The sequence below is a fragment of the Perissodus microlepis genome, chromosome 3, assembly GCF_051167445.1.
Source record: "Perissodus microlepis isolate ML-2025 ecotype Zambia chromosome 3, ASM5116744v1, whole genome shotgun sequence".
Taxonomy (NCBI): Eukaryota; Metazoa; Chordata; class Actinopteri; order Cichliformes; family Cichlidae; genus Perissodus; species Perissodus microlepis.
This window is the reverse complement of record NC_140463.1, coordinates 10,417,478-10,432,318: the sequence shown is the minus strand read 5'-3', so window position 1 is coordinate 10,432,318 and position 14,841 is coordinate 10,417,478. Positions and strand designations below refer to the sequence as shown.

The 14,841-nt window shown below is 42.8% G+C and overlaps 1 protein-coding gene across 1 annotated transcript; it reads left to right on the top strand.

Moving 5' to 3' along the window:
- On the top strand, nt 1-5,600 carry LOC146389839 (butyrophilin subfamily 1 member A1-like). Its single transcript, XM_084913833.1, has 3 exons — nt 1-96; nt 3,379-3,717; nt 4,591-5,600. Exons 1-3 carry the CDS (start codon nt 42-44, stop codon nt 4,686-4,688), a joined length of 492 nt encoding a protein of 163 aa, XP_084769959.1. The 5' UTR covers nt 1-41; the 3' UTR covers nt 4,689-5,600.
- The last annotated feature ends 9,241 nt before the right edge of the window (nt 5,601-14,841 follow it).

Genomic DNA, 14,841 nt, shown 5'->3' with positions numbered 1-14,841 from the left:
GCAGGAGCTTATTGTCAGAGAGCGGGCATTTTGAATATGCTATGGCTCATGCTGCGGTTTACGTCTGCGTTTGTCTTCTGCTGTCTGCAGCTTCAGGTGAGCTTCAGCTATCGCAGAGTGTTTTCACACAAGCGGCGTTTACTCCGTTTAAATTGAACTTCGCTTCGTTTACCTCCACGATTGGGTCGCTTGTGCAGATCGCACTCAGGTGCAGGTTTTAGCTGAATAACTTTCCGTGAATGAAGAATGAATGAAGGGTCCGAACACCTGGACGCGATAAGCTTTTTCAATTAGTACCTACTCGGATCGACTAGTGTTTTCTTTGCTCCAACCACATAGATCCTGATGTCTTCTAAAAACTGCAGTAGCATAGGCACACTTAAAATTTCTTAAGAAATTTTCACTGTCTCGTTTTCCTTTACAACCCAGCGTGTATGCTTGTCACCATTTAGCATAGATGGTGCGATCTTTGGATCATTTTGAGCCGATTTTTCAGTCGTGCGACCGGTGATCGGCCCTAGTTTCGTGTTGTACATCGTGTAGTATACGTGGAGTAACGAGAAGCGATTAACACCTCACGACCAGCTCCCGATCATTAATCGCTTGGTGGTAAGATAATCAAACCTGTTTAGTGATGCGCGAATCATGAACGAATCGTTCAATACTCGAGAATCACTTTACTGACTCATGAATCATGATTCACAAGCCCAGCTGACTCACTGACTCATCCCTGTTGCTGTTAGCAGCAATCTATCTAGCTTATAATTAAAATTGTGGAGAAAAACACCACATCCAGTATCTTAACAAAAAAATTTCTGCTCTGAACTGGAAGAAAAAACCCTGAGTAGAAGCTCACATCAAGACAATAGCTTCTCGGTTCACAGTAGCATCTCTGCTAACATGCTAACAGCACATTTGAGCTACTCACCTCCTGGCTCACAGCTTCTTCTTCTTGGTTGGCAACCAATGTTAAGGCGCATTACCGCCCCCTGGCTCACAGCTCAGTGGACATTTAGATGAGAAAATATATATTTAACACATTTAAGGAAAATACTAATAAAATAAAAAATAAACAAAAGAAATGTTTATTAAGCAATTTTGATAGGAAAATGCTTAATTTTAGAAATGTTTTTGCTCTATAAAATAGTTGTTTTTTTAGAATCATTCATCTTAGCAGTAGGATTTACATGAAAAGAGAAACAAATTAAGTTTGAGTGAAAATGTACATTTTTTGCACTCTCTGGTCAACTGACTCAGTGAATCAAATGACTCAAAAAACCCGATTCACTTTGGTGAGTGACTCATTAAAACTCGATTCAGTAAAAAGAATCAAATTTACCATCACTAAACCTGTTTGAAATCTTGTCTGCCGTGATGTGTCACCTCAGCCTCTCACACTGCGCACGCGCAAACCCAGAAATGAAAGTGAAAAGACGGAGCAACACGGTGGTGCAGAGTGTGATCTGGACACAAGCGTTGGAGGCACAACTTGTTAAACTTTGGCAAGCTCATCTGAGCCTTTTCGATGTGGCCTCACAAAATTATCACGACCACAACAACCGTGAAAGTATTTGGATGGACATTGCTGCTCAATCACAGCTGCCTGATCAATGTTTTTCAGTAGCAATTTAGCAAAGTTGATGATGGTGATGTGTGTCTGTGTGAGTGAAAGACATAGGGGAGAGAAAGGGAGAGTTATATTCTGTTATAACTTTCATTTTATGGAGCACACAGAGCTCACAGTGTGAGCACTCAGGTCGCGTCAGAGCATCGGGCCGTATACGGCCGATACCCTGCATCGTGACCTGTGAACTTATAACCCCTGCGAGTCAATCGTGCAGTTTGAGCAAAAGCTGAACTGAAAAAAATCACACAGTGTATGCCCAGTAATACTAAGACACTAAATGTGGAGGTGGAGGCAGGAATAGGAATAGACCTGCTGCTTGGTCTGTGGCCTTTCGTCAGACTCCACTCCACTATCACGGTGTTGTTTTTTGTAGCCATTTACTCCTTGGCGGGTTCCAAATTTGCGGTTTCGATTTTCCTGTACGACACTCATCAAGTTCCTCTACTGACCAGCCAAACGCTGGCAGACGTCAGATTTTAAATTTGTCTTTAAACGTTAGCTTTGTCTCCCTTCCTGACATATTTAAGGTGGTATTACCACAGTTACGACACTGTTACACGAGAACATTAACAGGTTTGAGGGGTTATTAAAACGCATAACCAGAGTAAATGAACTACAGGTGTGAACGCACCTGAAGAAGACAAGAATCGCAGCAATTTACATTAGTAATATTATCCATATATTCATTTTCATTGATTCGGTATGAACACGTTCTGAGAATAAAGAGGAAAAAACAGTTGTATCGTTTGGAAAGTAAAGTAAACACATTTAATGCCGTGTAGCGCACAGTGTGGATGATTGTTCTTATTTTATTTTTTAATTAAATTAATAACCATAACCTACTGCTTCCATTTCTGAAGTTTAAGATTTTCTTCAAATAAAAAAAAATCTTTAGAACATACAAATTTAATTCAATTCAATTTTATGTATATAGTGCAAAATCACAACAATAGTCAACTCAAATTGCTTTATATTGTAAGCTCAAGACCACACATTAATGCAGCGAAACTTCAACAATTATATAACCCCCTATGAGCAAGCACTATGGCAACAGTAGGAAGGAAAAACTCCCTTTTAGTAGGAACTAACCTCCAGCTGAACCAGGGTCAGGGAGGCGGCTATCTGTCGTGACAGGTTGGGGCTGAGAAGAGGAAGATATAGGACCAAGGCACGCTAGAAGAGAGCCAGAGATTAATAATTAATAATAACGAATAATTAAATGCAGAGAGGTCTATACTGAGTGAAGAGGAAGCACACTAAGATAGGAGTCGGTGTTACCTAACTATAACATTGTTAATAAAGGCTCATTGAATTTTGAATTAAAGTTTAGCAAACAGTTATTTTACTGTTTTATAAATGATGAAATAATCATCTTTAGTGAGGTTTTAAAGATTGTATTAAACTTCATGTAAATCGTTATTTTATGAGTTAAACTACATTAGAAAATACAATTTATCACCTGATCAGAGCTGACAGTTATCTTCTGATAAGATCTGCACAGGTTTTCTGCTATTTGATCAAAGGTTTGTACATTAATATAAATGTGTTTGAATAAGATCTCATCAGTGAACACATTTCACCACCTGCAGTGTTGCTGTTTACTACCTTCAAACTCAGCATTGTTTATGATCCAGTAAGAGTTATGTTTGTGATATAGACTGATGGTATAGACAGATTTACTGTGTGCTGTAGAGTTAAACAGTTACACTTTGACCTTTAACCTCTCTGCTCTGTGTTGTTTCCTCCTTCAGGGCAGAAAATCACAGCTGACTCTGGACAGGACATCACTCTGACATGTCGAGTTCCAAACAACAACATCTTAACGGTAGAGTGGAGCAGAGCTAACCTGGAGCCAAAATATGTTTATGTGCACCGGGATGGGCGTTTTGATCCAGAAAACCAGCATCCATCTTTTAAGAACAGGGTGGATCTGCAGGACAGACAGATGAAGGATGGAGACGTGTCTCTGATTCTGAAGGATGTGACGATTAATGACACTGGAACATACGAGTGTCGTGTTGTCCAGAAAGGGACAAGCAACAAGAACAGTGATCCTGTCTGCATAGTCACACTGAGTGTTGATCCTCCAGGTGAGTCAGTACAGTTCAATACCTGGCAGCCTGCATGGCTCTGCTCAGTTCTACTAACTCACGTGACCACAGGACAGCTAAACACACCACGGCAGAGCAAAGTTCGCATGACGTCTGAATTATGCTTTACCGCGAAATCTGTATTGTAACCTGGTATGCAACTCCCAAAAAGAAAAACAAAAGTCCCAGAATTCTGTTGTTTTCTGTTGCTTATGAAACATCAGGACACAGTCATGTGGTAATTAACACCTAATTAACAGGATTAACAGGAGCAACGTCCTGAACTTAGAGAGAAACAAGCTAAAGTATTGATCCAATCGATTCATTACCAATAACCAGTGCTGTCTCAACACAATCAACATTTGAATCAATCTGCCCACCACTGGTCAGGTTAATAATTTCTAGTGTGTGTAATGTATACAATGTAGAATAATACGCTTATTCATGTCCATTTATTTATTCAGCACCTAATATTCATGACCTGCTCCTACTTAGAGTTTATGTCATCAAAGTACCCCTATCTGATAACTGATTGATGATTTTACTGTATGACAACCTTCTTAAAGTTTGAAGAGTCATGTGATCCATGAAATGCCCCCCCCCCACCCTTTTTTTTTTTTTTTGTTTTAATGTGAGCATGCTCAGAGCCTGAAGCAGAAAGTCCTTCTTATCAGAGACATTTACAGAGACATTTAACCGTCATCATCATACCTTTTTTTTCCCTCCAACTGGTGTCTGAAATTCATTTTTTATTCTAATTCAAAGAAAGCCTTTTTTGTTTTTAAACTAGGGCAGGGAAAGCCTGTCTGTGCAGAGCTTTGTTTTGTGCACCTACCTGACAGCTGACACCTCACACCTGTTTCTCACCTGCAGGTCAGCCAAGAGGACTTACGAAAGATGGATGTGGTGGACTGGAAGCTGGTCTGTCAGTTCCTGCTATGCTTCTTGTTGCTGCTGCTGTTGTTTTTTGATCCACAGAGAACATGAAGTGATCACAGCGTCAGGATTCAGCTTCTCAGTGAACTGCAGCATGTTTGAAATGTCTCAGTCTCATGTTTTTGTTCTCAGTGTTGTCATTGAAATGTGGAAAGAAAACATAATCTGAGAATCGACAAATTAATAAACCCAAAAGTTGATTCTGTTCATCTGGACGTAGCGTTTTCAGTGGGAGAAACGTTTGGTCATCCAATCTTATAAATAGTACATTTGCATAATGACTGAAACTATCCCCACCATAGTTTGGAGATTGGATGACCAAACGTTTCTCCCACAAAACGCTACGTCCAGATGAACAGAATCAACTTTTGGGGATTTACTTACCTGGATGATTGAGCATGCATCAAGACAACCTAATAATATTGAACATTAATGAATAAACGTATGAACAATAATGATCTGAGGTTCTGTGGATTACACACAATTAATAGTATACTGTATTATTAAGAGGGAAGCTGCTGCATTTGATGATTCCGCCCTCACATCTGTGACACTAGTCCACATTTCTTTTCATGGACGCTCATTTGTAATACTTGAAGAGATCTGCAACTAGGAAATATTGATTCATTTCCTTTTGTATTTTTGTGCACGTCTATTTGTTCAGTGACAATACATGTTTACATAGAACAAATTTATACTTTTACTTTATTCAGTTTGCCTCATTGATCTCTTGTCCATGTATTCATGTAAGTGTATGGGTTTGATGGCGCCGTCTGTCAGAGGTAGTGGGTAAATTCCTCTGACAAATTTCAAACATTGTCAATTGTCCACATTAATTGTGTATGAATATATATGTATCCAGCATATGCAATAAATTAACACTATAAATTATTGACATGGCTACGAGAAGACTGTAAAGTGGATTTCGGTATATTTGAAGTGCTAAAATGTCCATAAAGATTTATAAAATGATCAACTTGCCCCATCAGAATATTGCCTTTCCTTATCAATACAAAAAAAGCAGTGCTAAAAGAAAAGCAGGCCTTCGTCCATTATTTTGTAAACAACAGAGATGAGGTAATTTTTTTTTTTTTCAGTGTAAGTGCTTTCTATCTAACATACACACACGTTCATACTCTGATGGATACATCAGAGAGCAACTCGGAGTTTGTGTCTTACCCAAGGATGTTTGGCATGCAGACTGAACCACAGGGGGTGAGAGGTGTTTTCCATAATAGACATCAGCTCGGCTAATCAGCTCTACAGGTCCTGTCACCTGTAGAGAGTTTAAGGGACAACTAACCTTTTTTATTGATATTTAATATCAATATCATATTAAATTTTATATTTATTTGATATTTAAACTTCGGTAATACTAAAACCTGTGTGCTGTATTGTGACTGAATGCATTTGTAGCTCACTAAATATGCCATGCTGATCGCACTGAGCACCTCTGTGATTGTGCTGGATGGTTTTTAACACATATTGGGCTGTATTTTTAGTGATGGATGAATTGTCAGTAAAGGCAATAGGGACCGTGAGCATTATCTATAAACTTGACAAAACTAGATTAAATGTATGTTTTTTGAACTTTGTTAAGGTTTGTCCCTGTGAATATTAGAAGTTTGGTTAAGCCAACAGGAAATTATAATTTTTAATGTACCTCTGAGGTAATGTGCAGAACAGTGGCGGAGCGGGGGGGGGGTGGCTTACTGGGCTTAAGCCCGGGTTGTTTTTTCAGAAGCCCGGGGTCTTTTGGGGTGTATTTTTTTCATAGTTAGATGCCTGGCTGACAACTGTATAAAACAAAAACTACACACAATATTCGAAGCACATAGTGCACACTGTGGGAATTTACGACTGTGCGTAAATCCCCCCTAATATTGGTATGATCCGAGCTCAGACACTGAGCGAGGGCTGAGGGGGCGGGGCAGCTGCTGCCTGTTGGAGAAACGCAGTCAGGCAGACAGAGGAGAACTGAAGTTTGACCAGGTACCAAAGCAAATCATTCGTACTGTACAAATAATGTAAATATGACGGTGTATCACGAAAGATTGATATCAAACTGATCACTTGACCCATATTACGTTACTCGCTCTTCAAGTGAATCAACAAACGGCGAAATGAAAAGCCGAACAACAACAATGCTGTTTCTTTAGAGAGTCTTAGCTTATATGTGTGTTTATTTCATATTTTCAGTTGTTTCCCTCCACGGCTAAATAAATCGGTTTCAGTAATGCACTGATATACAAGAATGGACATAAGGGGCTTCTTTCAAAGAAAAAGCTCTGGTAGTATTTTATATATTATGCTTTGTATGTTGTTCAGTATATTTCTATGCAAAACAAGAGGAACTTCAACACACAGCAGTATATTCACAGTTTAAACCAGATATTTACATACACTTTATGGAAAACACAAGAACATTTTTTTTACTGTACAACATCAATTTAAAGTAAACTTGTTTTGTTTTGGTTAAATAAATATTGAAATATCTTTTGAATGAGTTAAATGTCAGAATAAAGAGAGACAGAGCTGTCTATTTTTATCACTTTCATCAAATTTAGGAGTACATATACACTAAGTTTATTGTTAATTAATAAGAAAACCAGACGATTCCATTCTGAGCTCAAGAAGCTTCTGATAGGTTAGTAGAGTCCATGTGAGTAAATTGGTGGCACAGCTGTGGATGCATATAAGGCAAAACACAGAGCTTGTTTCTTTGAAATGGGAAAATCAAGAGATGTCAACCAAAACACCAGGAAGAGAATTGTGGAGCTCCATAAGTGTGGCTCAATTTTGAATACAATTTGGTGCCATTTACAATTAAGAAATACAGATAGTTTCTCTCTTTACTCTTAAAGTTAACAAATATGTTTTTTATATTTATCAATCTAAAAAATAAACATTTAGTCTGATTTGATGTTACAATTAAAAAAGTGTTTTTATCTGAAGAGTTTGTAAATATCTGGTTTCAACTGTATATTTGATGATTGTCAGCACAGAGAGGGAGAGAGAGGAACAGAGAGGGAGAGAGAGGGAGAGAGAGGAACAGAGAGGGAGAGAGAGGAACAGAGAAAGAGGAGCAGAGAGGGAGAGAGAGGAACAGAGAGAGAGAGAGAGGAACGGAGAGGGAGAGAGAGGGAGAGAGAGAGAGAGAGAGAGAGAGGAACAGAGAGGGAGAGAGAGGAACAGAGAGGGAGAGAGAGGAGCAGAGAGGGAGAGAGAGGGAGAGAGAGGAGCAGAGAGGGAGAGAGAGGAACAGAGAGGGAGAGAGAGGGAGAGAGAGGAGCAGAGAGGGAGAGAGAGGAACAGAGAGGGAGAGAGGGAGAGAGAGGAGCAGAGAGGGAGAGAGAGGAACAGAGAAAGAGGAGCAGAGAGGGAGAGAGAGGAACAGAGAGAGAGAGAGAGGAACAGAGAGGGAGAGAGAGGAACAGAAAGGGAGAGAGAGGAGCAGAGAGGGAGAGAGAGGAGTAGAGAGGAACAGAGAGGAGCAGAGAGGAGCAGAGGTGGAACAAGAGCAGGTGAGAAACACATGTTAGTCAAATGGTTGTTTACCAAAAGTATCACCGTATCATAGGTACTCATGTATCTCGTACCTAGTGTTTCTTTTTAGGTTTGTTATTTTTCAAATTCTACATTTATTAAGTTATGCAGGCTTGTTTGCACAACAAGGCTAAATAATTATATAAACTTTTCTCAATCTAAATAGTGTATCAAAGTGTCTGAAATGTAAAATTCCAACCTCCCCTTTAGTATGCTTGTTGGGAAAATTGGATGATGTCACTACAGAAACTAATACAGTCCACATGGTTTTTACTGCCCTATGCATCGCCAAGAAAACGGTCCTCATGAACTGGAAAAATAAATATAATCTTAATTCTAGCCAATATAGAAACCATCTAATAGATCACATTAGTCTCGAGACAGCCTCTGCCACCACATTAGATCAATCCCTCTGGGCTCCTTTGATCGGCTCCATCACCTAGCAGGGGTAGGGGGTCGTGGTTTAGTCCCGCCTTAGCTATTGTGGTTGATGTGGAGGTTGGGACGGGCTTAGGGCACCTGGAGGACCCCTAGAGACGTTATCCCTGGAGGGCTTAACCCGGGGGTTGTGTTCATAACCTGGTTAGTGGCTCTGGTCGCTCTTAGAGGTTGTTCTCCTCGTGGCTGCATGCAGCGGGGCTGGAGGATGGTCTGTGCTGGCGGACGTAGGTTACTGGCCTGGTGGCCTGGCTGCCCCTGAGTGGATCCGGGGCAGGCGTGGGGGTTTGGGGTTTGGGGGTGCTTCGCCTCCGTGCTGGGGCTCTGGCTGGGCCTTGGGGGCTTCGGTCCTCGTCGGTGTGTCGCCGAGGTTGTGGGCGGGTGGGTGCATGGGGGCTCAGCCCTGGCGCAGTGGGCCTCTTATGCATCAGCCTAACTGGGGGGCTCTTCAACTGGCAGGGAGGTTGTTCCATCCTTGCAGGAGTCCACTCTGCAGGTGGGGGAGAGACATAGGAGAGGTGGAGAATAAACTTAACCTGGGTGTCTGTTGTCTTGTGTAGTCTGGGAGATGATTGAATGTTGGGGTGGGTACAGTTTCCTCTGCGGTGGGGTAGGGTGGGCTGCCCCGGGTCCTGTGGGGCTTGGCGGTGCTGCTGCCGTAGGCCCCGGTCTGGATGGGCCTGGGCTCCCTTGCCTTGGTGGGTACCAGAGGACGGGGGTGCCTACTGGGGTCAGCGGGGGAGCTGGCCCTAGGGAGGGGCATCCTCCCCTCCCTTCTTTTCCTCCCCATCCCCAGCTACCTCCCTCTTCCCGCTCCACCACACCCACCCACACAGGTAGGGCCTTGGGGTGCGGGTGTGTCACCAGGGTGCAGGGGAGACATTCCCCCCTTACGTTGGGTGAGTGCTGAGTGTTTGTATATGTGTGCATGAGGGTGGAAATGCATGTTTGTGTCTGTGTGTGCCTGTTTGTCTGTGTCTATATGTCAGGTCGGGTCTTAGACTCCACCTCTCTGGGAACTCCCAGGCCCTCCAAGGCCTATCTCCCCTCACCATACTCCCTGCCGGTGACTGATGCCCTCAGGGGTCGGTGCATTGGTGGTTCTTGGTGTCCGGGGCTGGGCGCTCAGGTATGTACCAGCTCACTCCCGGTGGCTACTTGGCGGGGCCTGGCGCCTGTTGCTCGGTCAGGCCTCTTCCGGGGCGCGGGGGGCCCTCGGGCCTCCGGCCTCTGGGCCTGCAGCTCGGTTCACTCTGGCACAGCTGGCTGCCGGCGGAGCCGGCGGGCACGCTGGTGCAGCCCCCTTTAGCTTCTGCTCGGTGGCTACTGGGTGACCCCTCGTCTGGGGATCCTCAGCCCTTCCCATGAGGGTGGCACGGATGCCCCACCGGTGGTCCTCCTTGGGCTCTCGCACTCTGGGGCCTCTGGATGTCTGGGGCCTGGATCTCCTCCATGCCTGCTTCATGCCCTGGGGGACAGGGCTATGGCTCTCTACATCCTCTTGCAGACCATTACATGTGGAAACCATTTGAAACCATTTGAATACAAGCGCGCTGATCCACACAGGTGTGCACACGGGTGTTCACTGTTCGTAGACTTAAATCACACCTTTCTTGGCTGCTACTTCAAAGCACATCTGTCCTGCGTGCTGCACAACAACATTCAATATTTAGTATTTACTGCTGTTTACACTTAGCTAGGTTAATGCGATGGTGTTGTGTTTAGTATGTTGCTTTGTTTTTTTTTGCTTGTTTTCTATTCTTTTTCTCCCAACAGGTGATCCAGGAGATTTTTTTCCCTTTCTCACTGTCCCTCTCCCCTTCTGTTTTTCTTTTCCTTCCTCTTTCTTTCTCCCTTTCCTATCCCTCACTCATGTCTGTCCCGTCTGTAACAACTGAAAATGAAATAAAATAAATAATTAAGAAAAAAAAATCTAAATAGTCTACTTTGGTAGAATTAAAAATAAGTGTAGTGCAGGTCTATGATATTTTTAGTGCTACTATCATCTAGTTCTGATTCTTGTTCTGTCTTGGTTAAGTCCTAAGTAGTCCTGATTTTGAACTGTTGTAGTCCTGTTTTAATTCCCGATCAGTTCTGGGTCTGGTTGCATTGGGGTTTAGTCCTCGTGTCTTGATACAGCCCTGATTTTGTTCTGCCTTGCTGCTTAATTAAAAAACTAGTTTAAGGTGTCCTGCATATGTGATATATATATTTCCCTATATGAAGTCATTCTTTTTTGAACAAAACTCAAAACAGAGATTATTAATCTTTCAGTCATTTCTAAACCCATACTACCCTTTAGGGCTAAGCCCCGGGTGTATCAAATGTCTGCCTCCGCCTTTGGTGCAGAAAACTAATTTGTATCTTGATAAATGTAGCATTTTATTGCATTTGTGTTTCATACCCAAAGATCTTTCAGCCAAAAAATAAAAAGCCCCAGCCATTTTGAGCACCTTTAAGGGTGCCAGGTACACACCAAGTGCATTTGAGAAGGGGCTGTAATGGGCATACAATGTCCATTTTAGATTAGAGACTACTGGCCAGATGATGAACTATTTATTTAATAGTTATTGCCAACTCGATCAAATTAAATTTTACTTGTGCCATGCTAAATTACAACAGCAGGTGCCTTAAGGCGCTTAATATTGTCAGCCTTAGACCCTACGATAGTGACAGTGGAAAGCAAAACCTCCCTTTTAACAGGAAGAAACCTCGTTCAGATCCAGGCTTAGAGTGGACGTTATCTGCATCAACCGGTCCGGGGTGAGAGGGGGAAGACAGGACAAAGGACACTAGAAGAGAGCCAAAGATAATATAAAGCACCATGTATTATGTGGGGATTTTTTTATGTTATGTAAACTTGACTTGTTGGTGAATAAACATCTCAATCTCTGCAACAATCTCGGCCTCAAGTCTCTTACTTGAATTCACACATTACTGTCCATGCTAACAAGTAGTGTTCAGAAGCTGGGGCTTGTGCCTCAGTAAAAGGTTTAGGATGACCAGTAGGAGGAGCCAAATAATGGAGTGAGTCTCTGCTTGTACAGAGCCACCTCACTTCTGCCTCAAGGCTTCTCCTTGAATCCAGTCGCTACTAGAAATACAAAATTTAGATATCATATTCATTTTAAATAGAAATCATTCATAGTTTTCACCAACACGTTCTTCTAAACGTTTCAGTGTCAGATGACTTTTAATTTCAAATCAACACAGGAAAAAAATCGATTTTAGTGTAGACACTACTCCTGAAACAGTTTACATAATTTGTAGTTTTTTTCTGCTTATTAAAGAATAAATATAGTCTTCATTTATAAAGTGACTGAATATACAGTGATGCTGAAAAGCTACCTGCACCAGTGACCTTTAAGATGGAATGTTTAAGAGACATCATGCATTGATAAAGACACCTTAAATCTCAGTTGCTGCTCATTACCTTTCATGGTGTTGTGTTAATCTGCACTCTGTACTCTGAAAGAAATGATTTATTTTTGTACCAGAAAGTAGATTTTTTTCTTCATCCAGATGTTTGTTTGTTTTTTCAGTGGGAAAAATGTTTCATTACTCATCTAAGTGACTTGTTTATTCTCAGATCAGTCATTAAAATCTGCATGTTAATGATCATGAAGCGGACCTCCTGGACAATTATTAGTCAGTGCCAGTTACAGTCATCATATAAATGTACAGCTTGTAAGGTTGTGGGGGTGTACTCTGGGGAGAGTAACTGAGTGTGAAAGGGTTAGTGATGTGGTTCCAACTTTATTTTCCTGACTTTCAAGAGGAAACGACAGGCAGGTAAAAATTGTGAGCTGTTTTGATTCCAAAGATTAGATTGCAGAGAGTTGTGCAAAGATTACCAGCATCTGGGGAAATGAATTGCAGGTGAGCAAAGTGGTGGCTTGATGATTGAAACTATAGAGAAAATTAGCATTGGTAAGTAGAAAGCATAAACAAGAATACATGAAGCAATGAGGCCTGGTTACCACCATGAGGTAGCTGACGAACTGGTCTTAAATACAGCCTTGCTGACTGTTGTTGATGGATATTAGGTTAGTAGGGCAAGGTGAGGAAGGAGGGTTCCGTCCAGAAGGCGGACAAAGTTGAACATAGAAAGCCAGTGGAGAAACACCAGACACTGACACTCACTCACTCAGATCCTAACAGTTTTATGGTCAGCTCGAAAAACAGGACCTTATTCTCTGCCTTGGACCACATGACAATGTCTGGCTTGAGAGTAATTATCAAGACCTCTCTCTGGAAGGCCTGTTGTTTCCTGAGGTCTACCAACATCTGCCACTCTTTGAATGGTGTGAAAATACTCATCCGTTTCAGAGGAGGTTGACTCGTGCTTCAAAAATCCTGCTTGCGTATGATTGGCTGCTTCTGGCAAGCAGTTTGGTATTCGCCCGCTTTGAGACGACCAGGCCCTCAGCTGTCACACCACTTCCACCCGCCCCCAGCACTGGCACACTAACACTTAGGGAGCATCAAGTGAGGTGTGTTCTAAGGTCAGTGAATCCCAGGAAGGCGGCAGGTCCTGATGGAATACATGGAAAGGTTCTCAGAGCATGTGCTGACGAACTGACCGGAGTCTTCACTAAAATCTTCAACCTTTCCTTGTCATCAAACACCGTCCTGCCCTGCCTCAAAACCTCCACCATCATCCTCATCGCCAAGAAGACAGCTGTGGTCAGCCCAAATGACTACAGGCCTGTTGCACTTACGCCTGTAGTGATGAAGTGCTTTGAGAGACTGGTCTGTCAGCACATCAGGGCCGGTCTGCCTCCCACTCTGGACCCCCACCAATTTGCCTACAGGACAAATCGATCCACCGAGGACGCTATCACCATAGCGCTCCACACTGCGCTGAGTCACCTGGAGCACCGAGGAAGCTATGTGAGAATGCTCTTCCTGGACTTTAGCTCAGCATTCAATCATATCATCCCGGAGATCCTGGTCCAGAAACTGTCTCACCTGGGACTCTCCACCCCCATCTGCCTCTGGATCAAGGACTTCCTGACAAATAGACCACAGTCTGTCAGACTCGGCCCCCACCTGTCCAGCACCATCACACTCAGCACCGGGTCTCCACAAGGAAGTGTTTTGAGTCCCCTCCTGTTTACGCTCTACACATCCGACTGCTCCCCTACCCATCTCTCAAACACCATCATAAAGTTCGCGGATGACACCACAGTGGTTGGACTCATCTCAAGGGGGGATGAGTCGGACTACAGAGATGAGGTCAACAGACTGACTGAGTGGTGTTCAGTTAACAACCTCCAACTGAACACCACGAAAACTAAAGAACTTATCTTGGACTTCAGGAAGGGCAGAGCAGACCCGGCCCCACTTTACATTCACGGGAACTGTGTGGAGAGGGTACGCTCCATGAGGTTTCTGGGCGTGCAGATCTCTGATGACCTCTCCTGGACTGCAAATACCACGGCGGTGGTAAAAAAGGCCCAGCAGCGTCTCCACTTTCTGAGAGTGCTCAGGAGGAACAACCTGGAGGAGAGGCTGCTGGTGACATTTTACAGAGCCACCATAGAGAGCATCCTAACGTACGGCATAACAACATGGTATGCAGGGTGCTCAGCTGCGGACAGGAAAGTACTGCAGAGGGTCATCAACACAGCCCAGAAGATCACTGGCTGCTCTCTGCCCAGCCTGGAGGTCACTGCAAACTCTCGGTACCTCAGCAGAGCTGGCAATATCATCAAGGACTACTCTCACCCCAGTAGGGCTGCCACAAACGATTATTTTGATAGTCGACTAGTCACAGATTATTTTTGCGATTAGTCGACTAATCAGATCATCATCCATTGGACGTAAAACGTACAGCTTATTGCACCGGCAGCATCTGCTCTTATATAACTATCATTAGCTTACAGCTTTAAGTGTTTAAGGTATGTGCTAACTAAAAATAAAGACAAGATGATAGTTTATTAAATTTTAATGAAATCTGCAGATTGTTTCGGTGAAGTTTAATAAACTCCTTGCTATCTAAAATATAACAGGACACCGGAGTAAATTCTCCAGCATCTCACACTTCTGATAATCAGCTGTCTGCTTGACGTTTATTCAGCTGTGTAAAAACTATAACTTTAATCTCAGCCAAACCGATTTACTCAGGAACAAATAAAATACTAAAAAAAAAAGCCAAACAATAACATTTTTAAGTTATCTAAGTGACTCATATATGTTTAA